The sequence below is a fragment of the Harpegnathos saltator genome, unplaced genomic scaffold (genome assembly GCF_003227715.2).
Source record: "Harpegnathos saltator strain DR-91 unplaced genomic scaffold, Hsal_v8.6 scaffold401, whole genome shotgun sequence".
Lineage (NCBI taxonomy): Eukaryota > Metazoa > Arthropoda > Insecta > Hymenoptera > Formicidae > Harpegnathos > Harpegnathos saltator.
Window position 1 is genome coordinate 288,368 of NW_020230208.1, and position 27,630 is coordinate 315,997.

At 50.2% G+C, this 27,630-nt stretch overlaps 1 protein-coding gene across 8 annotated transcripts in view; it reads left to right on the forward strand.

The window, feature by feature from the left end:
• Window positions 1-27,630, forward strand: part of LOC105185691 (sex determination protein fruitless) — a 74,443-nt gene that overhangs the window by 14,722 nt on the left and 32,091 nt on the right. The window contains exon 5 of one of the 8 annotated variants that reach the window (XM_025301071.1): window positions 21,319-21,679. The exons of 4 other annotated variants lie outside the window; for them this stretch is intronic. In XM_025301071.1, coding sequence (XP_025156856.1) covers window positions 21,319-21,611 — 293 coding nt within the window. In that variant the 3' untranslated portion in view covers window positions 21,612-21,679. Of the gene's footprint in view, window positions 1-655; window positions 1,665-2,814; window positions 3,277-9,101; window positions 9,532-21,318; window positions 21,680-27,630 lie in introns of those variants that run through there. 3 more of the 8 variants (XM_025301069.1, XM_025301076.1, XM_025301072.1) reach the window with 3 other exon arrangements.

The following is a 27,630-nucleotide window of genomic DNA, read 5'->3' on the forward strand; positions in this document are numbered from 1 at the left end:
ATGTCGTGAAGCAAAATACGACTGTGTTTAACGTTCCACATTCTCGTGTTATGAAAGTTTATTGAATTTTGGATTAGGATTTTATTAGCGAGTCCATATTTATCTTTCCCACACAGCAGTCGGTAAATTCATACATTTAGATTCGAGATGTTTCCTTTGGGCGTATTTTTTAGATCGAACGAGTAGATGCGATAAAAAGAAAAAGATGAAATCCTTGATGCGATAGCTCCAGTATAACGCAAGAAACAGCTGTTGCGTCTATACGTCGTCGTAAAGGCACAGTCGATAGCCTTGGAAAGCAGCGGTTTCATATTTATTTTAGGCGTCTTTTAGTTCTCGTAAATTCACGTTTCTATTCCGTCTCCGGCTCGCGTATAATAACCACGTCTTCGTAGTGTTTTTTTTTCTCTTTCTCTCCCTCTCTCTTTTTTTTTATCACCGGATTAATTAGGCGCAGCGCGTTCCTTTCAATCGGTCGAGGTATCCGAGCGACAGCGTCGTCGTCTTCAAACATTGCGCAGAAAAGAACGAAACATCGAGCGTGATAACGTCGAATCGACCATCCTTGTGTATCTTAGGGTGATACTAGTAGACACAGTTGGCATTGTCAAGTGAGCTGTGACAAACTCATTGAAATCGGGACCTTGTATTCCAGGAACAGCAAGGACTTACAAAAAAGAAAAGGATATAAGTAAAGACAGTCGCACTAAGTTAGAGCACCCACAGAGCACGAGGTGCGAGATGTGCGGCAAGAGCGTGACCAACATTAAAAAGCACATGAAATCGCACTTTCCCGAAAAGTACCAATGCGAAATCTGCATGATATCGTTGACCAGGTCCGACAATCTCAAAAGGCACATGAAATTGAAACACTCGTCTTTGGTGCCGATCGTGCGCATTCAGCACAAGCACATCGTAGCGAAAGCGAAGTCGGGCTACTTTGCCTAACGGCGGCCGACTCGAGTCGCACGTCACACGCAACGTGCGCTACGTGCAAACTAACGCAAACCGCGGGTCGCAAAGGGTGTCCCCGCTGAATTCTCTGGATTCCACTCATTCTCGGATGATCCGTCGTCCACGGATGCTTGGATCCTCCGATTCCCCGCGGATCTCTCGGGTACATAATTTATTATTTATCGTAATATGGTGTAAGTCTGGTGGAATTTGCGCGCGCGAGCGCGAGCGAGCGCACGTACTTGCTGAGGGAAAGAATGCTGGCCGTTGAGCGTTGAGAGTGATTGAGGAAAAAAGGTGCACCACATCGTTCGCGATGTCGTCCAGCGCGCGCATGCACGAAGGACCTTCCACCTTCGACCTTCGTCGCGCCGTGCGATTAATCGCGTCGTAGAACGGTGTACGCTGTGCTGCGCGCGCGTCTTTTTCCGTACACAACCATAATAATATTTATGCAGATCTATTTATTCCCTCGTGCGCTTATAGACTCTAATATTTAACTCTAACGAGTAAGACGCGGAGCCCGTTCTTCCGTCGCGAAGGAGCCGGGGCCTGCCCTTTAGGTTTACATTGGTAAGCGGACTTTACGTCGAATCAAGCGGCTGGAGATCTCAGTGAAAGTAATTTGAGTACAAAACTTTATTCGTGTTCTACCTCCCCGTCGATGGTCCGGTACGCGTAGAGAGAGAGAGAGAGAGAGAGAGAGAGAGAGAGAGAGAGAGAAAGAGAGAGAGAGAAAGAATACCGAGAGATCTGAATATATACGGAAGTATGAATTTTAACGTTCCTCCAAGATTACGGACCGTCTGCCGTGATCTCGTAATCGTCACCTCCGTCATGCCACGGAATCCTCGAGTCACGCCGGCTGGCCAAGGCCTCGCCGGATTTCCGGATTCACGGCTTTTCGGACATTAGTATTTTTCGGCGATCGTCTGCAAGCATAGCAAGCAGGTTAATATTTATAGTATATATATATACATATATATATATATATATATATCGAGAAGTAATTTAATGAATACACGTATCGCGCGAAAACTTTTGCACCACTCTTATCTCGAAAATCTCATTTGACGAGGGAATCGTGAGTTTAATGATTAAATTGCGCGTTCATTAATCGATTAAGAGGTACGTTGAGAAAATAAGATATTTTGTAAGTATGAAATGCGAAGATATATATATATATACATATATAAAAAATATATATATATATATATTCTTTTTTGTACACGCATAGATCCTCTCTGCGATCTTGCAATTTCTCAATCGATACGCGGTCAATCGTCCACACTGGTGGCTGGCTAATGGTGCAAAACGTTTTCTTGTCTCTCCCGCGATGCGTGCATATAATATATATTTTATATTTATACGTCGTAGAGAGGTTGTGAATCATATTCGAAGACTGATCTCTGCGAGCCGCCGCGGCTCGCTCAAAAATAGTCATAATAAACTAGTCCCGCAGGCTCATAGGCTACCGTGAGAGAGAAAGAGAAAGAGAGAGAAAGAGAAAAAGAACGAAAGAAAGATCCAAGGAAAGAAGGTAGAGGAAATAGGCTTTTTACGAGCTCACTTATGGTGCCTTTTGCTTAAAAGTACAATGATAATATCAGTAATCGATAATAATCAGTAAATGATAATAATCGTTCGTATTAAGAGCAACGAATACCTCCCTTAGGCAGTGCATGGTCACACGTTCATAGCCCTTTACGTCGTTACGCGATACGCAATTACACGTACATCCCCTTTCTCCCCGTCACCGACGTTTCTATCCGCATCCGTTGTACTCGACGGACGCCCGCGTCTCCGCGAGAGGAATGGCGTCGAGCCAGTTTTTTACCTACGTTCTTTCTCTATTTGCAGATGTGACACTTTTAGCTCTTCGAGCCATTGAATTCGCGCCAATATCGGACGTAGATCGAGTAAATATGTCGTAGTTTTTCGGAAAGGGGCATCGTGCGGCACGTCGCCGGACGGGACGATACATTCGTCGTCTGCGTTCTCCCTCGCGTTTTGAGAGTTTAAGTCGTTAAGATCGTCGTTCTCCTTCGTCGGCCCATCTTCCCTCGCGCAACGATTATCCCGAAGCCAACTCGATTATAGATCGCCGCGTTATCTTAATCGGAATCGGAAACTTTACTCTAGTCGAAACCGCGAGAGGGGATTACCGCGTAGAATTAAGATGAGTTGTACACAGCTCCGCAGGATTAGATGTAATAAGGTCGCCCTCACACTCGTGTGACACCCTCCAACTATCGAGAGCTCTTTCAGCCCCTCTCTCTTTCTCGTCGTCGTTGTCGCTCTATCGTCCTCTCCGTCGTCGTCGCTCTATCGTCCTCTCCGTCGTCGTCGCTCTATCGTCCTCTCCGTCGTCGTCGTCGTCGTCGTCGTCGTCGTCGTCGTCGTCGTCGTCGTCGTCGTCATTGTCATGACTGCTCGAAGGAATTCCACCGCGATTTTTCGCGACATTCCCGCGCCCGACGAACTTTTGCTATCTGTTCGTTCGCACAAAGCGACGCCGCGGTTTCACGGGAATGCGCCGACGTTTGTTCCTTCTCTCGCTGTCCACACTCACGCACGCATTACGCAACGAAAGCGTCGTCTCGTTTCTCCCCCCGTACACGTGCTTTCTCCCTCTCCCTCTCTTTCTCCCCAGGCGGATGTGTTCTGGCAACGTTATGGTTTCCGGAACCTGCAAAAAATGGACAACTCTCACGAGCGAACTCTCGGGAGTGCTGGAGTCTCCACTTATATCTCACCGCCGGGCCACTTACTTCGATTGTGAACAGTGGCCGCAAAATATGACACACGGGAACATCGTACGTTGCTTTCATTTTTGCCCTCCTACCAACGTCTTCGCGCATTTTCCACCTTCCCCTTGGCGGCTGCGCGACGGTTCTTGGACCTCGTTCTCTTGGCTCTTGTCATTTCCGCTACTTAGAAAGCACCGGCTACTTCTCGTGTCGTGATGCATTTCACGAACGCATCAGACTTCGCGCTCGTGGAGTCTCTTCGTGCCAGTCCCGAGACGCTTGCAATTTCGATTTCCGAGATCCCTTTTCCCAGTTGGCGGCCGCTAACCGCCCCCGACCTACCAGCCGTCTTCTTCCCCGTGAAGCACGAGCGTAAACGGTAAACATTTTTCACGAGATAAAGCCGCGCACAATAGTGCTTCCGCATCGGTTGCGACCGAACGATACGTAATAAAAATCGCAGGTATTTGGAGAGCCGCACAGCTCCGTCAATTTTACGAGTATCGACTATCCTCGTCGCGTCGTGGTAGTCGCACGGAAACCGCCGTCCAGTATCTCTTGCGCCAAATAATAACAACGAGGCGCATCGCGTTCGAGAGACTATTCTTTTCAATTAACACTCCAATCGTGCCTCGTCTCTCTCTTGGGGACGGATTCCTTCGGGTGTGAATCACCAAAGAGAGTTCTCGCGAGCGAGCGATCCTCGCTGGCTCCGAGCTCGGATTTTCAAATTTCCGCCTCGCAAACTTCGCCTCGCCGCCGTGATGGCGAGGCGAAGTAGCAACATGTAGTCGCGAGTCATTCCGAATTCATTTGGATCCGGTAATATTAACGTCGCGGGATCGTCGGACGCTGCTGCGTCGTCATGTCTCTTCACGCCCGGAGGCTGAGCCAAATGCACCCGGTGTCGTAATTTTGCGACCTTTAACGGCGGGAAACCGTTCCGTTTGTGCGTCTCTTCGTCCGGTGTGGTGAAACGATGCATTAGCAGGCCGAGCTCGGCAGGGCCCAAATGGAAATTAGTATCGCGCGACTTTCCCCGCGCCCCGCGCCGCCCCGCACTCGCGCGCGCGCCGCACGGTTAAAGGGCTCTCGGCACGGCCGTGCGATAAAAAGCTCAACAGCATTTTGCATCCCCCTACAATAGCTCGGTCCATCGATCCGCCGTTGCATCTAATTATACAGCCCGCCCTTCATTACCCTAATTACTCTCGCAACACGCTGTCTTCTGCCCTCGATTCCATCGATCCGCGCTCCCCGATCGCGCTTTGTGGCTCTTCGATCGAGCGAATGGGGGAGGGGGGGGGGAGGAATCGCGCTCGTGTATATTTTTATCAATTTTTATAAACGGTCAGTGCATTGTCGCGAAGGTCGTGTCCTCTTCCGCTTGTCCTTCTCGCCCTGCGCCCTGCGCAATAATAATCGCGCCGATGATTCTTACGCGAACGCCGTCGCATCTTCACGAAGTGAAGCGAACTCGGAGGCAGCTGCGCGCTCCACCACGTCGCTCTCATAATTCCCGCGCTCGGGCGAGTCGCGCGAGCGATTAATTAAAATGTCACGGGGTATTACTTTCGTTCCGATCGGCGTGCTCGCCGCGAGAGCACGTAGCTTATCGGTCTTCTCTCCTCTCTCGGGCCTCTTTTTCCGGCGCGAGTGTTCTCATTGCGACGCGCGACTCGCGAGCTTGCGCGTCCTCCGTCCTCTAATCGGTTTTTCTTTCGACAGCGTCCCGCTTGTCTTCCTCAGGTTAAGCGCCTCTCTCCGGCCCGCTCTCTTCCTTACCTTCGAGCTGTCGCTCGTTCGCTCCCGTAATTCCTTGATCCAACTGTCGCCTCTAAAATCGCTACTCCAAGGCCGATACTTATTCGTCAATCGATCCCCCCCCCCCCCTGTCGAACAAAGCGGCGTCTCCCGACGAAATGACACACACACACATTCTAGCTTTCTTTGCCCCCGAGACGCATCGACTTGTTTAATATTCTCATGCGCGAACGGCGACGGGCGACGAGCGAGCGCGCGATACTCTGTTCAAGGAGCGACGAGGTCCTTTCTCGAGCGATAAGCTCCTTACCGGCATATCTTCTCGCCCTTATTACACACGAACGCGCGTCTCGCGGTCGAACGGATGTGGCGACGGTTTTCAGGATGAGGAATAGCAGGAAGAGGGTGATGGCGGCGGTGGTGGCGGTGTCCTCCAATAAGAGGATCACCGGGTAGAAAGAGACGCGCGCACCCCGCGCCGCCTGCCGCAAAGAGTTTCGTTTCTCGAGCACATGACAAGAGGCTTTCGTCTTTCGCGCTCGTGCCCGCTTACTTTAAACTTGGTGGCTTAGCCAATGGAGGAGAAAACCGGTGCCGTTGCTGGCTTCCGCCGATACGTCCTCGAGAGCTCACTCGAAGCGGCAGAAACTTGGTCTGTGCCGTGATCTCTGCCGCTGCGAAACTCTGCGGATCGCATCGACCCATTAGCCACTTACCCGTGAGATTTTTTCTTCTTTTTTTTGCGCGACCAAGCCTGGACACCAAGCCTTCCGCGCAATCCGAGCGAGCGAACGAGCGAGCGAGCGAGCGAGCGACCCAAGTTTTTTACAGTCAAATCTCAACCGCGTATTTCTCTATCAATGAGAGAGAGAGGGAGAGAGAGAGAGAGAGAGAGAGAGAGAGAGAGAGAGAGAGAGAGAGAGAGAGAGAGAGAGAGAGAGAGAGAGAGAGAGAGAGAGAGAGAGAGAGAGAGAGAGAGAGAGAGAGAGAGAGAAAACTTGACTTTACTCGACTCGGATTTGCGCGCAGAGAAGGTCGCTTCTCCGTGCGTTTACCTCGTGCAAATTGTCCAATGTGGACTGAGACCATTGGGAGATGTTGCGGTTTTCCCCTCCCGCACGTTTCCCTTCGCGGAAGATTCGCTCGATGGTCGTTTCCTCTCTCGGCTCGTTCTATTCGCACGCACAGTGTGAGATACATTCTTATTCGTTAGGTATATTTAATTTATTGCTTCGCGTATTTATATCCCCGTATATGGCAGTATGGCCTCGTAGATGTCTTTGGTGCTACTTCGGGCGATCGTTCTCGTCGATATCGATGATTGCCGTCGAATAGCCTGAACAGTCGCGGCACTCAGCCATTAGTAGCATCGAATAATCAATTGAATATAGAGCCACTGTTCTCTCCTCGCGTACATCGCGATGTCCTTGTTATCGTTGTTTCCGAGCAGTTCAATCGGCTCTTCTCACTCTCCTCATGTCTTGAGAGGTTACATGTTCGGAGGAACGACGGTATTGTCTTGGAACAAGCGGCACTACTACTCACTCAGACCCAGGCGAAGCGCTGTACGTATATATATATATATATATACGTCTACTGACAGGAGGAGTACTCGAAATGAAGTTCCAACGTTTCGTCCTTACGAGTACTCCCGGAATCAACCGCATCGGGAAAGTTTGCGCGACGGAATTTCCTCGTTTCTCGAAACTCGCGATGCAATTCGCGCGAGCGATTCTCCTCGCGGTCAAATTGCGAATTAATCGGGCGTTTTGCGCTCGCGGGCACTTCCAACTTCGCTTGGGCTCATCTTGGGTTCATCGGGCATCGGATATAATTCTCTGATATAAAATCTTTATGAGTCGGGAGGAGAATCTTTAGTTTATTAATAATAATTTATACATATTATATTATTTATATTGATATTTTTATTTTCGATGTGATACATATATGTATATATGTATTCTAGTCTAATATATTCTCTCCTGTGTCGTACGATATCTCGAGAAAAAAGTAGCAAAAGATATACGTATAATTTATCGTTCCGCAATAAATTCACGATGCTCCCGCGTGTCATGATCGCGCAAGATTGTCGGACAATTCGCAAAACCGCACGAGGAAATCATCGCGCGATCGGCCGTAAAAGAAACCGCAGCAGCCTTCGGCCCGGGTCTCTGTGAGTACCGCCGCCCTCGCGATTCCGCCTGGGATTTGAGGAAAAATCCTCGTTCGATGGAGATCCGCGTCCGAGTGGCCGCGTAACACGCCGCTCGCGGCAGCCACGTGTGAATTTAATGCGCCGCATCTGGTTCGGGCGAAAATAATAAAACAAAGAGAAAGAGAGACAGAGAGCGAGCGAAAGACGGAGAACGACACGGTGGAGGCACGGCGGGGCGTTTTCCGCGTCGCCGTATGATCGTCATTTCGCCGTGGGGAGACGCGAAATCCTGTAACGCGCGGCGGGTCGCTGTGTGTTGAATCCGCCAGTATATAGATCATGCGGCTACAGTCCTCGGCATATATGCAGTTTAGTCGAATGTACCTCGGGAGGAGACGCGCACACAATAGAGGGTGAGAAATACTCTGTATGTGTGTATACGTATATATGTGTGCGTGTGTACGTATGTGCCTCTCTCCGTTTCTCTCCCTCTCTTTCTGTCGCTCCTCGCTCTGTCTCGCCGCCCCTCGTCCTCTCCGCGTTACTCCTGCGTCTTTCCTCTTTCTCTCTCTCTCTCTCTCTCTCGCTCTCTCTCTCTCTCGCTCTCTCTCTCTCTCTCGCTCTCGCTCTCGTTCTCGCTCCTCCACATCCCCTCCTGCATTCCACCCTCCTTAACGGCTCTTTCTGGCACAACGGCAGCGCGGTGATCGATGCCGGTGTATACGAACGTCGGGTTGCACGCTGCAAAGATTGGGCGATGTTAACGTGCGCGCGCGATTTTATGTACCGAAGAACCTCGCATGTCGCTGGTTCCCGGGAGATTGTACTTTGACGGCGGACAGGATCCTCTTTGGACGCTGATTAAAATTAATCCTCCGGACGCGTTTTTTTGCCGCCTTCTTAAATTATAACCTCGTAGGAGCAATGAAAATCAAGAGAGTCGCGCGTAATAACAACCTCGTCTTTTGGATGCATCGCTGTTTCGATTGTGAGATGGAAAAGAAGAACGTGCTCGCGCCGTGAACTGCATTATCCCCCGCGGAAGCCGGGATAACAAGAGGAAAGAGAGGAAAGTTCCTCCGAGGAAATTCGGATGCATTATTCAGAATATAAAACCACCGGCATATACTCCCTTCGCGCGTATATCAACGTTGCGGCCCGAAAAATAGAGACAGCTTACGTGTGCAACGCCCGGTACAAAGTGTGTTAAGCTCCGAAAGGGCTCACCCGTTTCTCTCTCGCTCTCCTCCGCATAATAAATCTCCTCGAGCGACCCCTCTACTATTCTGTCCTTCCCTCAGTTTCACCTCCTCTCTTCTCACTCTCGCTCCCCCCTTTCTTCCACGTCCTCTCTTTTTCTCCCGTGTGCCTTTGCGTCTCTCTCTCTCTCTCTCTCTCTCTCTCTCTCTCTCTCTCTCTCTCTCTCTCTCTCTCTCTCTCTCTCTCTCTTTCTTCCTCTCGCTCTCTCTCTGTTACAGTGTTGGCCAGTAATGTTTCATTGAAGAGAGAGAGGGTTGGTCCGCAAGGTCAGGCAGCAGAGCTCCAGCTGCCCCGCCGGATGCCTCCGTCCGTGCATCCCTCCGAGCCAGGGGATGCTCGCGCAAGGGTGACGGGCGGCGGTGCTGGCGGTGGCAGCAGCGACCATCAGTACATGTTTGTAAGGATACCCGGGGACGATTGGCGTCCCAGGCTGTACAGCTGCCTCTATTGTGGCAAAACAGTCAGTAACCGATGGCACCATATAAGATCTCACGAGTCGCAAAACTGCCAGTGTCCCTACTGCAACTGCGTGTATACGCGCAGCGACAATCTAAAGGTGCACATTAGGAAGAAGCACGTCGAAGGGTCCTCCTCCTGCTGGCATTCGTCGTTTGGTTAAGGAGGACCGAGGGAGGGAGGGAGAGAGGGAGAGAGAGAGAGAGAGAGAGAGAGAGAGAGAGAGAGAGAGAGAGAGAGAGAGAGAGAGAGAGAGAGAGAGAGAGAGAGAGAGAGAAGGTCCTCGTTTCCTGGCTAGGACAAACTCTCGGACGAGAGCGAGCGACGTTGATCCTTCGGTAAACCTCGTCGAGTCTTGTTAGCGGGATATATGTATCTCGGTAGGACAAGAGAGAGAGAGAGAGAGAGAGAGAGAGAGAGAAAGAGAGAGAGGGGGGAGGGTGAGTTAACCGGGCCGACTAAGTCGTGCAGGGTAGTATGCGTTCTGGATCGATGCGGAACGAGCGCTAGACGACAGGAAGCGCGTAGAGCACCTACTCCTAAAGTTTTGGAACGCTTTGAAACGCTTCGAGCGACTCGGCGGCGGCGGCGGCGACGGCGCGCCCCGTCGAAGTGGTGGTTCCCTTATTCATAAATCTCTACGTGTACACTGTTCCTCCGCGTTCCGAAATCACATCGCCGCGCTCGCGTTTTCGCTCATGTTCATGCTCGCGCTCCGTTGCAGGAGAGAGCGCTGCATATCCGTCGCTCTCCTCCGCTCTCGTCGAGATACGAGATAGAGTTAGCTCTCGTGATTCCGCCTGGCTTTCTCTCTCTCTCTCTCTCTCTCTCTCCCTCTCCCCCTTCCTCTCTCTTTCTCTCAGGGCCGAGAAAATTGGCGTCTCATTTACAGACGGCTCGCGTCGCTGTACAAACATCAAGCCCTCGTAATTTCCAGCAGATCCCACACATCCGCCTCATTCGTCTCTGTCTTGGCGCGCTCCGCAGGAATACTTCCACTTCCGACTGGCTTGCACTTCCGTGCGACGCTCACCGTCGGCCCGCCGAGCATTTGAATACGTTCGTGCCTCGCGATTCCGATATAAATCATCATGCGAGCCTGGCAAGAGCGCCCCGCCGGTGATTGCGAGGGTTGTGTTACGTCCAGCGATAACATCAGTTTCGAAGTCTCGGAAATAATCACGCTAGCGAATGACGCTTGCTTGTTACACTAATACGCGCCGGCCGTCCGTCTTCTCCGATCGTTTCTCATGCCCGCACCCCGCTTTATGTTCCGGTGTATTTCCCTCCGTGGCCGACGGCCACGCGGACTGAACTGGCCGATCACGATGCACGATACAAATCAGGCTATGTGTGTCGGGGATAACTGACGAATTCTCTTTTCATCCGTCGACTTGCTCGACGACTTGCTCGTCGTCTGCTGGCTCTTGTGTCCCTGAGGATTCAGACTCGGCTTCGTTATCGTCGTTGTCGATTTCAATTTTCCCGCAGAGGAATACGTTTGCGGATATGGTAGACAATCTCTTGCGACCGATGACGAGGCGCGCGCGCGCGCGCGCGCACGAGAGAGAGAGAGAGAGAGAGAGAGAATAAAAATTCTGAAAGCACGACGGGGTGCACTCTATTCGGTGCTTCGAGTCCCTCCATTTTTATGATTCCTATGCGAAATATCAGACTGCCACATGAGTTGCCAAAGAGGATCACAAGTCGCACGTGCTCCCGGAAATGCGGCTGCGTGTCTGGCATGCGCCCCGTTCGCCGCATACGTACATAAATTGCGAAAAACGACCACGAGAAAGAGAGAATACTAGATAGCAGAGATATTAATGTGTCGCGGTGTGTACCGAAAGTTCGATTGCCGCGCGCTTCGTGATAAGAAGCGACTCCGAAGACGCAAGAAACGTCGCGAGATCGTGCCCGGTGAAATCGTGCATTGCGGACCGACGAACAAGCTTCGCCCGACGCGGCGGCCGGCCGGCCGGCCGGCCGGCTTCCTCCTCGACTTTCCCCATCTCTCGAAAGCTGTCGATATACTACACTCACCGACACGACATGACGCGCGCGCATACGCGACGGCTGTCGTCTATGGCAAAAGCTATGAAGCTTCGGCCTTGGTCAGCCGGCTATTTTCGGCTTATTTATTCGCTCACACTCGCTTCTCAGGAGGTGCACCCTCTTGTTTTCTGGCCCAAGTTCCGTCCGGGACGCCGGGTGTCGTCTCAGTCGCGCGATTTTAATCGCCGTGTCGCAGGGCGCCGCGGTTAATTAACACTTTGCGGACGGCTGACGTACATAGAGACGCGGCTATGTACTTAAATATTTATAAAGCTGCGGACATGTGCGCGCGAGAGAGAACGGGACGGGACGAGAGGATTTTTCTCGCACATTCACGTCCGTAGCGCGCGCGCGCTCAACAAACTACCCGCAATGCTCTCTCGGCGATGCTCTCCGCCCCTAACCCGTAGAATTTCGCGCAACGAAAATCGCGAACGAAAAAACGCGCAGCGCGCGCCGTAACACTCTGTCGGCAAAGTGTTATTTTCGACGTTCATCGGTCAACGTCACTCCCGCTTACACGTCACGCCGCGCTCGAATCAAGATCGTCGCATCGATGGCCGAATCAAGATTGCGCCATCAAACTTCATTTCCGGACGTTAATTTCGTGTAGCGCGCCGATAGTCCGCTGGCTATTTCGCGAGGAGAGATATTGGCATTGTCGACGACGCATCGATTCTCTGCTCGATAACTAAAATATAACCGGTGTCACGCTACCGATACGTACGCGAGAGCACACGGTACACCGTGTATCGTGTGCGCGTGTACACACGCTCAAACCTGCGAGCGAGAGAGAGAGAGAGAGAGAGAGAGAGAGGAGGGAGGGAGAGAGAGAGAGAGAGAGAGAGAGAGAGATAGTCGACTGAATATTTTTCAAGCTTCCAATCGCGTGCGCTCGCGCGTGCGACGTTGACAGTCACGCGAGGACGCGGTGGGGTTTTGACTGGCGGCGAATATCGCTGCTCGATCGCTTCTTCAACACGTCACGACTTTCTCAGTGACATATCACGAGTATGTATGACGGAGAAAAAAGAGAGGGAGGGGGATAGGGAGACACAATTTTCGCCAAGATCCACGGATCTCTTCCGCGGACCGTCCGATCTGCGAATCAGCGGATCCTTGTCTCTTCGGCGCTCGAGATTCCAACTCGTGCGATGACTTTCGTTAAACGAGACGCTTCTGGCACATGTTAGAGAAGATTACGAGTTACCTAGATAAGAGGCTAATGCGGTATGCGATGAACTGGGAGGAAGGCATTTCTTTCCTGTTTCGTCTCATCGAAAACGCAATGCGGGTATGATGTTCCAAAGACCGTCGCGTTCGCGGCCGCGAATGCGCAGGCGATTCCGCGTCGGAGTCGTTCGCTGATCCTCGCCAATTCGAGGCTTCGACATTCCTCACTTCGACATACCGCTTGACAAAAGCAGTATCTACGCACGGTAGGTCGACAACGACACTGTTTAGGGCCAATTGCGTTGACCATCGCGCTTGTCCTGAGCTCTCATTCTATCATCCCTCATTCCAAGTGTCCCACCAAAAATCGCATCGTAATGCCTGCCTATGCGCCATAGATTAATACGCAATTATCTTAAGTATTTAATCGCTTTTCGGACGTATACGTTTGTGTACTTAGATATTAGGATTTCCGCGTGTGCGTGCGCCAAGCAAAATTCTCCAGCGCACGTTGATTCCTCCGTGACTCCCTTCGACTTCCTGACGCGCGATAATTTCGCAAGGATAATCAAAGCGTCGTGCGCCTCGAGAACGCGGCTTTATGAACGACGCGCATTTCACGAATCGAGAACGCCCGAGAAAAGAGCTCTTCTGGCATTTTCGCGCTCTCGGTTCTCTTCAGACGTTGCGCGAATGCGGATCGAGCTAGAATGAATTCCATAGAGGCTGAGTTAATTCGTGCTTTCCTGTTGATCGGACCATTCGCAGATGTCTAAAAATAGGAGAAAATCTCCATCCTTGTGCTGCTTTGGCTCTCTCTCGGCGTTGAAAGTCGCGAGTGCCCAGCGGTCTCGCGCACAAACGCGAGAAGAGCGACGCGGACAATTTTTCTTGGTGCGCGTGTACCGACTATTAAGATTTAAGCGAGTAAACGAAATACAAACGAGATTCACCAGGCAAATACTGTAATATTTTTGTACCAAGAAGAGATTTGTGGAACAATAAATAGTGATTATATAATCCAACCTATTGTGGACTACGCGAGAGATGTATGCCTGTCTCTGTCTGTTGTGTACGTATGTGCGTGCGTGCGTGCGTGCGGGCGTGTGTGTGTGTGTGTGTGTGTGTGTGTGTATGTGTGTGTGTGTTTTGTGCGTGTGTATGCGTGCACGTGTGTACGTTTTGTGCTTTATCGTATCGTCGCGACAGCCCGGACTCGATACTCTTGCGATTCGATATTCGAGCGCCTCGGTCGAGTCAGATTATTTTTCAGGGGGTAGCAGAGAGAGAGAGAGAGAGAGAGAGAGAGAGAGAGAGAGAGAGAGAGAGAGAGAGAGAGAGAGAGAGGGAAGGGAAGGCAGGGAGAGAGAGGTAGTTTCCCTTCCGCTTTTGAAAGCAAAAAGGAAGAACGCTCCGTCGTGGTTCTCTCTGTCTAATCTTTTTTCTTTTTTTGCCTTTTCTTTCGTTGTCCGCCCGTGCAGCGGAACGACGAACGGCCGTGGTGGTGTCGCAGTGCGCGCGAAAGGAGCGCCATGTATTATTTTTTCCCCCGGAAAAGAGGGGCAGATTCTCGTTTACTTGGAATTTATCTTGGAGAGTTTATCGTCTTCCGACGCACAGGTGCTTTGTGCCTCCGTTATTTTCGATTCCCCTTCCATCGTCTTTCTCTCTCATAACGTCTTCTCCGGCCTTTTCTCCCCCCTCCCCCTCCCTCTACGTACATTTTCATCTCGTTTCTCGCTGTTTCTCTCCCCCCTCTCCTCCCTCCCGCTCTACCCTACTCTACTTTCCTCTCTCTCTTTTTCTCTTTCTCTCATCCTCGTACTCGTGGCCTTCCTTACGTTGACCTCGCCTGAATTATGCGAGCCGCGAAATGCAATCGTAACAGCAACTGACACTCTCCGTTCTTCACAAGGGACATATTCTAACCCGGTGTTTTTCAACCTCTGTTCCGCGGCCCGGCTACCGGACAATTTCGCGATGACAAATTCGAGCGAGCAGCTTCGATCCGTCCGCGTTTCTCTCCCGCTAGAAGCACTTCCAGCGAGGTGCTCTCGCCCGACATTCGAGTCCGGACGAATCTCGAGCGAGCGGAGTAACGCGCAAGGTGTTCGAGAAAGGGATTTACGAGTGGCGGAGTAGCTCCACGAGATGATTCGCGGGTTAGCTAATCTTGTCGTACGTCGCGAAGCCCTAAAGTACCTGTCATGTTGCGCGAAATTAAGATCAAAGGCACTGCAGAGAGAGAGAGAGAGAGAGAGAGAGAGAGAGAGAGAGAGAGAGAGAGAGAGAGAGAGGGGGGGGCAAAGTGCACTTTGACTTTTCACGGGCGAGGCGTATCGATAGCAGAAGCGGAAGAGACTCGAAATCGACGTTCTGCTCTCTGAGGGGCTGAGGGAAACGATACTTTTACGCTTATCCCGTCGAGCTCCTTTTTTCCCTATTCTCTTTTATAATCCGCTTTCTCCGCGGAGAATCGAAACAGCCGGCGGATAATTAAATCGCGCATTATCCCGTCGCAAAGTTGCGCAGTCGAGTCTTGCTTGCTATCGATGCGCGGCTCCCGGCATTGTGGAAAAGGGCGCAATCGCAATTCTCCGTGATGCACCACCGCCGATCCCTCACGCTCGTTCCGAGGGCGTCGTTTCTGTCACGCTGAAAGGGTTGAAAAACACTGTTCTAACCGAATCTAACCGAGGCTACTTCACTAACCAGAGAGAAGAGGTATATTCACATATACATATACGTACATACATGTATAAAATATGGATATGTATATATATATATATGTACACATATATATACATGCATCTGTGTACACATACACATATACGTATACAAAGTATCACTCCCGACTTTATGTACATGTGTAAAAAGTGCGACAGTGTACAAAGCCTGTTTTACAGCGTCGTATTCGCGCGACTGCATTCCGCGCGCTAGTCACGGAAACTCCGGAAGGGTGGAAATGAAAAAGTAGACGGGGGCGGCGATCGGGTTTCATTGAAAATTGAACGGTCGATGGTACGACGAAAGTTTTTAACTTCCTTCAACCGTCGCCCAGCCGTCTCACCGCCTCTCTCCACGTCTCCCTCTGCCGTGCTCCTTCTTTCGCGAATCCTTTCCCGACGCTGATCCTCCTTCTCTTCCTCCCTCCCTCCCTCCTCCTTCCACCCTGTTCTTCTTCTCCTCCTCCTTTTTCTCTCTCTCCCTTTCTTGCCCATCGATTGGAAGCGAAGTGACCTTTCACCTTCTTTCCCCTCCACCTCCGTGCCGCGCTATGCCGTCACGCGAATATTATTTAAATCGCGCATTAATCGAGAACGGAAGCTAGCGTGAATGCAGTCGATCGATACGACGATACACCGCGGCAATCGGCTCGTTGAAGAGGGATAGATAGCGATTTAACCCTTTGCGGCCCGCCGTTTCCGTGAGAGGTGCTTTAAAGTGACGCTTGGACACACACACACACACACATACCCACCCTCACCCACCCACACACGCACATATACGCGCGAGCGCGCACAGAGGGAGATCGGGAAAAGCGTGCGAGAGCAGATGTACTATATAATTCACACGGACACGCGTGTAAATACAACGCCGCGCGAGTATTCGTCGCGTCGCTCTGATTAATGATAATTTTCTGGGATAATCGATAATTGAGCCGGAGGAGCTTAACAATACACAGCCGCCGGTAGATAGGTAGAAGCGAAGTCTTCCCGTCGTTTTCATTCCCTCGCAAAATTTTCTCCTCTGATCCCCCCTTCGGCGTGGACGTCGGTTCGGACGAAAATTCACGCACTGGCGCAACCGTCTCGTGTGAGCTCACACGCCGACTAATATAACGTCTGTGGAGAGATTCCATTTCTCTCCGTTGAAAATAAAATCTCGCTGTCCGACAGCTTCTCTTAGCACACTCTGTAATTTGCAAATACGCTTTGCTTGACGTTGCGACTGACTTCGCGGCGAGATAAAGCGGCACGTGACGGTTGGCCATCGTGAAAATAAGTCGGTTTGCAGCAGAGGGCTAACACGCGATATCATGCTTGGGGTATCGCCGAAATGGAGGGTTCTCCATTTCGAGGGTGGTTCACTCACTCAGCCTGCTCGGAGCCGCGAGATGGTCCCGCCCCGACAAGAGCAAAAGACGCAGTCTACAGGGTGTCCAGCGCGACGCGCGGCGAGGTGGTTTATGCCAACAGTAACAGCGCGCTATTCCGCGCGGAACGCTGCAAGGGGGATATTTTCCCGGCAGAAATTTCAATTTCGCTTCGCGCGAAATTGACTCGAGGCTCTCTCGCGCATTTAAGCGCTTCGAGTGATCGCTCGCAGCAAGTGCGCTCAAAGGGACTTTGAGCTGTGTCGAGGACGGGCAGGAATTTCTACATTCTGCCGTACGAAAAGTGGTCGGTTAAATTCGCAGGAAAAACCTCCAGCTAGCGAAAATAGATCGGCGCGAGTCTTCTGCTGGCATACATTCCCTCGCTCGCTCGCGCGCGCGCGCGCCTTGTGCTTCCGTTCATGATTGTCGGCGGGTATCCCGAATACGTGCAAATACGCTAAGTGAAGCACGTAAAAACGAATATTGATCAGCTCGAGCGCGGCAGCAACGCGGAGCTCTCAGGGACTCCATTTTTCCAGATCACGGAACATCTCGAGTATCATCTCCCTGTCGCGCGCGCGCGCGCGCGGAGTTCGTCGCCAAGAGTAAGTCACTTTCGATTCGCGTTCAGCGTCTCTCTCGCGTCGAAATAGAGATCCAAGTAGTTTTTCACGCGACGTGACGCTTCGCGCGTCACGCGGACGTAAAATCTGTGAAAGAAAAAATCAGATTTCCGCGTCGCGATTTCGGCCGTCTTTCTGCGTTTCTCTCCGCGATTCGGCTCCTTCGTCGAGCTGGACTCCGCGCGAGCAGGTCGACGGCGACGGTGCGACGGCGAAACCGGATCGTTTCTCTCGCATTTTCAAGCCGGCGCGGGCGCGGCGCTCGCACACAGACGCGGACGCAGATTACGCGTCCCGGCGCGGCATGTGATAAGCCCGCAGGAAATAGAGAGACGCGTGTGATAAGAGTGTACTCGGCGCGCTCGTAGACTCAAAGACAGGGATCGACGTCACGCTCCGAGGTGTTCCGTGCGTCTTGCCGGCGCGGGATTTCGCGACACACAGCATTAACAGGTTTACGCCGGCACAGCGCAGCGCGGCGAGCGAGAACTCCATTACGTTCTAGACCCGTCTCTAGCCGCGTTTGTGATTTCCGGGCCGGGCACTTATAGCGCGAGACAGACAGAACCATTTGGCGTACTTGAATAATATATCGACCTCGTTTCACGTGCATTAGGATATGGGGGTATAATTGTTTCGGTTGTCTCTCGCACGTATATATACACACACACACACACACACACACGTATCGTTTCAATAATTAATCCGGTCGCCCGTTATAACGTCGGGCATGCGGTACGCGGTCGCTAAATTTCTTCGGGCAAAATATCTCTCGGACTGCGCCGAACTTGGCCGATCTCAGCGCTGATATCGCGGTGCGAGCGATCGCGTTAACGTTAGATTCTTCAGGGCGGATCGCGGTGATCTCCAGCGATCTGTTCGCCGATCGAGTGCGGGTTTCCTCTTCTCTAGTGTAGACTCGTGAAAAGATCTTGTGACCCTCACGGTTGAGATTGAGGAATTTTTGGAACGACGACGAGATCTCAAGGCCAACGAGAAGCAGAACGGTGATTCGTATCGCGAATAAATAATTAAAGGAAATATTTGAAAATTTTCATTCTCTCCGCGAGAGTTCACGCCGGACGAACAGACTCATGATCGATCCGCAAACGCAATCTTGGCAGCGAGGCTGTTGGATGTTATTAATAATTTTTTTGGCTTTCGCGAATGAGGGTGCGTATCGATCATTTCATTCGTGGCGCTTGATTCGTTTGAGAAATCAACGCGTATTTGATGTCGAGAGAATGCGAAAGGTATCTTGTACGATCAGCTCGCTTTGCCTACGCACAAAACCCGTACGTTCATTTTGCGCTTTTCATTTGATTAATCGCACTGGTTTGGAGTTTGGTCGATGTTTCAAAAGAACTTACGCTTTGATCGCACGTTCTCCCGCACGTGCATTTTAATCGTCTCGCGTTTCGATCGCACCGCCGAGAGGCGGTGTGTTTGCGGATTTCGTTCGAAGATGCGCGACGTATCTCTCCGGCACGCACGGCTCTCTTTCTCTCGCTCTCTTTATCTGGGTCGTTACTTGATACGCGCTCCGAGAGAGAGAAATGTGCGTAGTGAAAATTAAAGTAGCTCCGACGATTGCGTAATCGCGCGTGAATGCCTTCCAAGTCGATTAAAATTTCGGCGACTCGTCTCTCGCGGGGAACTGTTTTCGCCGAGATAACTTCAAACCTCGATAACTTTGCATCCGCTCTTCTCCGCGCCATGTGAAGTATGGAGATAATTTTTCGAGAGCGAAATTCGGAGCGGAGAGAAATGAGATACGCGAAATCGTATGATTGACGCGAGAGTCGCGTTCTTTGTGTTCATACACCGCGGGAGAATTTCTCGGCTGAAACAAACGCGGGCGTTGATGATGAATTCCTGAAAGTTCTCTCCATTTGCAGAGCGATGACGTAAGCCATTGTCGTTTGTAATACACGTAGACGGTGCGAAATTTTAGTTTCATGCGCGCAGCTTCCGAGAGCCGCAGCGGCGGCGCTCGTTTAACTCGTCTGGCCGAGGTAGAGAAAGAGCCGGAGAGAAAGAGACGTCGCTTGATTTAATATTTATTTCTTCGTTACGGCCGCGTTTTTATATCGGGTATTTGTGAAAATGGCCCGTAAGAGCTCGCGCCCTCACAAAGCGAAATTCCATGTTTTTAAATACGGAATTATTAAGCTCGCGCGCACGGGCACGCTTCTTGCATACAGACACAGAGAGAGGAGAAAGAGAGAGAGAAAAAGAGAGAGAGAGAGAGAGAGAGAGAGAGAGAGAGAGAGAGAGAGAGAGAGAGAGAGAGAGAGAGAGAAAAGAGCGCCTCTCGAGCAGAGTTATTCGGGATATGAGACTCGCGGCTCAATTTATTTAAATTTATTTAAACGATACTATGTCTTGTAACGCGCAAAGAGCCGCGGCGCCTCGGGCGGGAGGACGAGCAGCGGTAACGAGCGATCGATTTTTAATCAAGAGCCTGTGGTTCGCCGGTTTATCGTGCAAAGTATCCTCGAACGAAGTCTGTTGCGCAAACTGTTCGCTTCAAAACGGCCTCTACCGTTCGTTTTACATTTTTTTTTCTCTAGAGAAGCAAGAGGAACCGTCGGTTCGTAACAGTCCGTAACAGTCTTGTGCGATTGTCAATAATCGATAACGCGAGGGCGATAATTTGCAGCATTCTCATGATAAACGTGCGACGAAAACGACAACTACTCTTCTTTTTTCTTGTTGCCCATACGTGCGATTAAATGTATATATCACCTCCACGTTCTGTCTATCCCCGGTGACCGGATTAAACGCGACGTTTAGGACATGAAATGATATACATACACATTATATATATATATATAAATATATACATATATATATATATAAATACACTGTACATTTCGCGAGAAAAGGAGGGGTCTCAAAAGCGAAGGAGGACTTTTCAATGAGGGGAAAAAAACGTAGGAGATGTAGGGAAAAACGAGCGGCTAAAAAAGAGAAAGCGTCAGGGACGACGAGCGCGCGAAATTAACGAGAGCGAGATCAGGATCGGAGGATCCGTGGATACAGGACGACAGAGAGAAAGAAAAAAAGACAGAGAAGGAGAGAGAGAGAGAGAGAGAGAGAGAGAGAGAGAGAGAGAGAGAGAGAGAGAGAGAGAGAGAGAGAGAGAGAGAGAGAGAGAGGGAGAGAGAAAATGGGAAAGAGAGAGGAGAGAGAGAGAGAGAGAGAGAGAGAGAGAGAGAGAGAGGGAGGGACAGAGACAGAAAGACAGAGAGAACGACAGAAAGAGAGATCTTGCTCGCATCTGCGAGGAGTCAAATGTTCGACGAGCCTCATGTATATGGACTCAAGACCTTCTCGAGGATCTTAGAATCCGAGGATTCGAGAGGCCGGGAATCCGTAGGTTCAAGATTCCGAAGATCGCTCAAAGGAGATCGTAGGATTCGGGGATCTCGGAATCCGAGAGTTTGAGAATCCAAAGATTCGAGGTCCCGACCTTCCGGGATCCGTCGCAGTAGCACTGGTGTTGGTCCGAGGATTCGAGGATTCGACGATCCTGGAATCCGAGGGACTTCCGCCCCACGGAATCCACGGGCTCAAAGATCCACGGGAGTAACTCGAGTCGATCTACTGCCTACCCAAGTATCCAAGGATCCGGCGACCCTTCGAGAGATCGCTCTGTTATCGACCGCAGAAACGAAACAAAAAAAAAAGTCATATCAAATCGAGATCAATAAACGAGCCTATAAATCGAGAAACGGACCGAAGTAAAGTACCACGGAAAAGCGAAAGCAAAAAAAAAGCGAGTACGGAATCGGCATCAAAAGTAACAGTAAACGTAAAACAAAAAATCGGAGTAACGAACGACAAACGAAACCAAAAACAAAAAAAAAACAAACAAAACCGGAAATCAATCAGGAAAAAAATAAAGAGAGAAAAAGAAACGAAAAAAAAAAACAAACGAGCCGCCGACGACCGGGCGGCTCGCCCGCGTAGTTCGTGTTGAGAGACCAACAGTTGAAAGTGACTTGTCTTGTGTTGATGTTGCAGGTTCAAAAGCCTGGCACATGCGGCTGACCTTTGACCGGGTGCCAGGCGGCTGCAACCTTCACAGGTGCAAGCTGTGCGGCAAGGTCGTGACGCACATCAGGAACCACTACCACGTCCACTTCCCCGGCAGGTTTGAGTGTCCTCTCTGTCGTGCCACGTACACACGTAGCGACAACCTGCGCACGCACTTTAAATTCAAACACCCCGAAGCAAGAAAGATCGATCTAAACGATTTCATGGCGGGCTCGTTGGCGCTCTCAACGAGCAACGACACCATGAACACGCTATCCTAAAGACGCCGGACGACAAGAAAAGAACGCAGAAAAAAACCATGAGAGAGAGATATATATATATATTTAATATATATTTAAATATATATTTAATATATATATTTAATACATATATCTAAATATATATTTAAATATGAATATACATATATATATACATATTACAAACATAATATATATACATAACGTACGCGCCCCAAGAATTATAATAATATAAACACTGAGAGCGCGGGGGTGGCCGCGGCCGCAGGGGAGTTATACCGCGACGATACGGCCTCGACGCCCACGGCCATGAGGGGGGGGGGGAGGGCCGGCCTCTCTCGGCTTTCTTCTTTCTCGAACACCAAATCTTTTGTAGGTTCTACGCTTAAGGGACCGAGAAAATTCTCCTATAGGGGTCTTTTTTAAAACAGACGAAAATCGCGGAAAATAGCAAAAAAAAGGAGAGGAAGGTAAATGAATTTAAGCAGAAAAGAAGGTTTAATATACATACATGCGTACATGTGTACAGTTTAGCGTGCGATGACTTGGGAGTGGGCTTTGTTGTAGCTAACGTCGAAGCTGTGAGGGCTGTTCTAAGCTATTATTAGAGGTCACCGAGGTCACGCGGGCGTGCGCGAGCACGAAGAGCGGAGTCGCGGGGCGCGATCGCGATCGTGCGAGGTCGACGACGACATTCGGCATCGAAGGAGTGAGAGACAGAGAGAGAGAGAGAGAGAGAGAGAGAGAGAGAGAGAGAAAGAGAGAGGGGGGGGGAGAGATAGAAATAGAGCAACGTGTGTCTCTTCTGGCCGAGCCGAGAGGCTCCGCGACGAAATTTAATCGGAAATTGTTATCTCGCTGGACAAAGGTGGCTCGTGAAAAGCGCGACGGCGATGGCGACGCGTCGCTCTTCCTCGGCGCGATGTCGTTTTGTGAAATGTCGAACCGGTTTGACACGACCTCATCACATGGGTCTCGCGACAACACCGTCTCTGCTTCCTCGCTTTCGCCGTGGTCCGCGCCGAGTCCTCGCCAAGGTATCTCCTCGCGAATCTCGGATCGGACGCGCAAAGCCGAGGCTGAGCCATGTCGCTGATTGCTCGTTCGCTCGCTGAATTGATCGATCGATCGATCGGTCGGTCGGTCGGTCGGTCGGTCGGTCGTTCGATCGGAAACACGAGCTGTGTTTTTAGCGCAGGCCGCTTTACCGGAGCCTCTGTCTCGCGAGAGAAATGAATCCCTTCTCGTCTCTCCTTCTCTCTCTCTCTCTCTCTCTCTCTCTCTCTCTCTCTCTCTCTCTCTCTGTCGCACGAAGTGTCGCGCTACGCTTCATTTATTCGTACTTTCGTTGCCGATCGCGAAATTACCGGCGACCGGTTGCGATCCGCTTGTTGTGCGCCACGCTCACGCGCGTCAATGTCCTCGCGCGCGACCGCGTCCGCGCCGCGACGATGTCCAAAGACCGGGCAGCTTTATTTTTTTCGTGGTGAGAGAACGAGCGCTGCGCCGATCGACGATACTTTTAAGTAGAAAGTGCTCGGGGGAAAAAGTCGCGCGATTAAGGAGATATGAAACGCGTTTCGCACGATTAGTGTGCGCGGTTTAATTACATATAATTATATATACATACATATATATATATATATAAAATATATATAAAAGGGGAGCAAACGTGGTGCCAATTTCCTCCCGTAGATACTGCTGCCGGCCAGCCGAGACGGCGAGACGGCAGCCGGAAAGAATATTAATGAATCATTGAATTAATTAATTAATTAATTATAATCTATTAATTAAAGCTGAGTGGGGCGGGGAGTAATTCATTCGATACGCAGGGTGAGTCGTATAGTTGTTGAACAGTTTATAGTTGGACTTCATATTAGATTGTAATTGTAATAGATTTAAACAGCCTTCGGGAACTTCTTGTAGCAATACTGCATACGCGTGTACACCTATACACGTACGTGTCCCGAAGTCACCTTACGCGCGAACACACACACACATACACAGACATACAGCCACACAAGAGGACGAATATGCTCACATACATACATACAGACTCGCACGAGGATCACAAGAAGCATCGGCGAACGCGCAAGGCGTACGCATCACGCATTCGCGACACGTGCTTGGACATACACACACACACACACACACACACAGACACGCACGCACGCACGCGAGCAGCAACAGCAGCAGGAAACACGTACACGCGCGCGAATGAGACACGCAACGCGAATCGAGCAACAACGAAATTTCTGTCCTATCCGTACGTTCGCCAGAGAAAGAGAGAGTGAAGCAGAGAGAAGAAAAGAGACACACGTGTCTTCTTTTGATGAACTACGAATTACGGTGTGGCGCGGTTCTTTGCAGTCCTAATATGAACTTTGACTATAAAACGCACGTTACTTGTTAATTAACACCTAAAGTCTATGATAATTAAACGATCGAACGATTGCGTGCCGCGCGTGTAATTGAGACGCGCGCGCGCGCGAGCGAGCGCGACGCGACGCGACGCGAAATATAGTGGAAATCACGGAGACATTCCACGATTCGGGACTTAAGTGCGTAGGCAACAAATAAGGTTTTATTGTATTGGATGATTTATAGTACTATATTTTATACTTTATATAACCTACCCGCTAATAATACCTTACACACATTGGTTGGAGAGATAGTTACGTTATATAAAGAGCAATTTTATCCAAGGGATGGTCTCACGATACTTGCATCGTCGTTTTTTGCACATCGATATTTAATTGGTTGGGGGTGTAATCTGTTTGTTCTACTTTCTTCTTCGTTTGTTGGTTTGTTTTTTCTTTTCCTCCGCACATCATGAAATTTGCGTTTATTATATGCGACAGAGGATTTCTTCCTTTTTCATATATTTTTTTCTTTTGTTCCTTATTCTTTTATTTTTTTTTCCCCTTTTCTTTTAAGAACACGGACAAACGCGCACCGCTCGAGAAGAGGTTCGAGGGGGCAGGTTATTCGTGGATCATCTCCCCAGAGGGAAAGAAACAATTCTTCAGCGTGCCCTTTCGCACTGTCTAAATTCGATTTCCCGAGCGCTTCCACGCGGCAGACATTTTCAGTCACCTCAAATCCGCCCCCTTAATAATTTCGAGCGGTGTGCACATATATATCTTTACGCCACACATGCACACACAAGTTGAAGAGAGGAGAGACGCCTCGCAGGTAGGCGCGTGACACACGACAGTGGCAGAATGAGAGAGAGAGAGAGAGAGAGAGAGAGAGAGAGAGAGAGAGAGAGAGAGAGAGAGAGAGAGAGAGAGAGAGAGAGAGAGAGAGAGAGAGAGAGAGAAGGCTTCCTACTTGATACGGAAGTGCGCAGCGACCCCCGACGTGGCGTTTAACATTCCGCAGACAAGGCGGAATGCCTCGTAATCGAGACGGTTTGCTAATCCGCGAAATTGGAGCTAAAGCTGAAGCTGAAGGCAATGGTGGAGGAGGGTCCAGTCGAGTCGAGTCGAGTCGAAGACACTCTTCGCGCACCGTAACGTTAACAATAGAGATAAAAAACGCGAGTGAACCCTTTGATGTGCCCTCTTCCGATTTGTCTTCTGCGAAAAGCCGTGTTCGAGGTTTTCGCCGAATTTCGGAGCGTATGAAATTGAAAAAAAAATTGTTTATCGATATTTTTGGCACGCCGTTCTCTCGATAGTCATAAAGCGCCGAGTCCAGAGACGGCTCGACAATAATCGCCCACGTCGCAGGGGTCGTTTAGAAAAACACGTACATGGACAAGAGATCCACACACGTACAAACAGACAGGCAGATATATACATGCATAGACATACGCATACATACACACACACACACACACACACGTAACACACATGACTACGCCGAATCCGCTAGCTATTCAAAGAGCCAAACCGCAATATTGTGATGAAATGATATTACCGTCGATCTTCTCTCTTTTTTGCTAAAAAAGAAGGGGCACTTTGCATAGTTAAGGCTACCGAACACGCATACCTATATAATTTAATGATAATAATAATATATATAAATAACCAGAATATTAATATATTACGCAGATTTATTAAGTATATATATTAATATATTGGATAATTTATTTTATTTTGTTTTATCGTTTTATGATTTTATATATATGTTATTCACTGTGTTTATATATACAGCGCAAACATTATATTGCAATATGCGACGCACGCAAGATTATTATTTATTGACAGGGCGGGGAGAGAAACGTGTCAAGATGCACTTTGCAGGCCTACCTCCTTGGCTGAGAGATCGCACGCCGATCGACTTCTCTTCTTTCTCTCTTCACCTTGCTTTTTTCTCAACTTTCCTTTTGGTTCTTGCTTTTTTTTTTCTCCTCTTTTGTCATCTCGATGCGCGACGCGTTTGACAGCGCAAACGGTTCGATGCGCGTGTCGATGTTGGAACATCCGTCACTCGCCGCAAGAAAAAAAAGATATTGTTGATAACAACCCCTGCTTCGGCTCTGACTTGTGGCTTCGGATAGAACGGTGTTTCTTAAACATTTCCTCTGATGCGAATATTCGTGTTCACGAGTAATCGAGCCGCGGAACATTTGCCTGGAAACGTCACTCGACGGGCAAAATTTTTGCGGAAGTGAAATCTAATTTTCTATTGTACGAGGGGTGGAAATCAGCTCGACGCTGATCACTATTGTTGCGTTAATCCACGGGGTCGATTACAATTTTCGCGTCAGAGCCGGAAGGGTCTGGTAACATGAGGCGAGTCGCTTCTTCCGCATAGAGCGAGAGAGAGAGAGAAAGAGAGAGAGAGAGAGAGAGAGAGAGAGAGAGAGAATTTGTGTGTGTATGTGTGTGTGCGCGCGCGCGTATTTGTTTGTGACGAGAAAAAAGAGAGAGAGAGATGGGGAGGGGGGGGGTGGAAGACAGAGAGAATCGAGACGTGGAAGAAGTAGAGTCTGGAGCAGAACAAGAGGGAAGCGACTTTTACGAACAGCGCCGAATTTCCCGACAATTCCGTCTGTAGGAAAACAGGGATCCTCATACCTTGCGCGATGCCGCCGTTCTATCAAAATAATCCACACAGTGTGCCAATATACGATTGTTTCTTGAGAAAATCGCGATAGCCAGAGGCCTCTGAGACGTGAAGCTCGGATGATCATTGCTGTTTCTAACCGGATTTAAAAAAATTAAATATGAGAAAAAAGACCAGACCAGATTACCGACATTTCCGATTGACTCTAACTAACCGAGGAACCAGCACGAATGCTCGCGATTCCTTCGCGATCCGCGGAGCGGATTCTTCCCCGAGCTCTCGAAGAGGGTGCCTCTCCTCGCGAAGGAGCGTCTTCGGTGCGGAACGGCGAGAGCGCGAGAACCCCTGCGTGGAAACGTCAGTGCGATATTTTTCCGCGTGCCACTACGATGCTCTCGATACGTCAAACTCGGATAAACGATGAGCGATGGCTGCAGACGCAGTCTGGCGCTCTCGCGGATTTCGACCGCGTGTGTGCGCGCTTCTCCGCACACGTGACTCGCGCGCGCTTTCTCTCTCTCTCTCTCTCTCTCTCTCTCTCGCTCGCGGAAAAGCCGAGCCGCGATGCACGAGCGCCGTCGCCGCCGTCGCTGTCGTTGCTGCACGCCAGCCACCCCCGAACGACCGAGGGTGCATTGCGGGCGAATCCTGCTCCTCGAGAAAGGCGGCGTGAGAAAGGGAGGGAATGAGGGAATGAAGGAACGAGCGAACGGACGGGCGAACGAACGAACGAACGAACGAACGAACGAACGAATGAACGAACGAGGAGCAGCCCGGGATCGATGTTCCACCGCGCGCGGAATTACCGCTGGCCGCAGTCAGGACGCGCGGTTCTACTTAATTGGTTGACCGCGACAAAGTTTTAACGCCGCAGTTTGCTTTTCATCTTTCATCCTAATATTGCGAAAGTCAACTCCAGCCTCGCCGGCGTCGCCATTAGAATGTAGTCCGCCGCTGTTAGCCAGCCGGCCGTCTAGCTGGCTGACTGGCGAGAGGGAAGCTCCATTCCGGGGAAACTTTCGTTCTT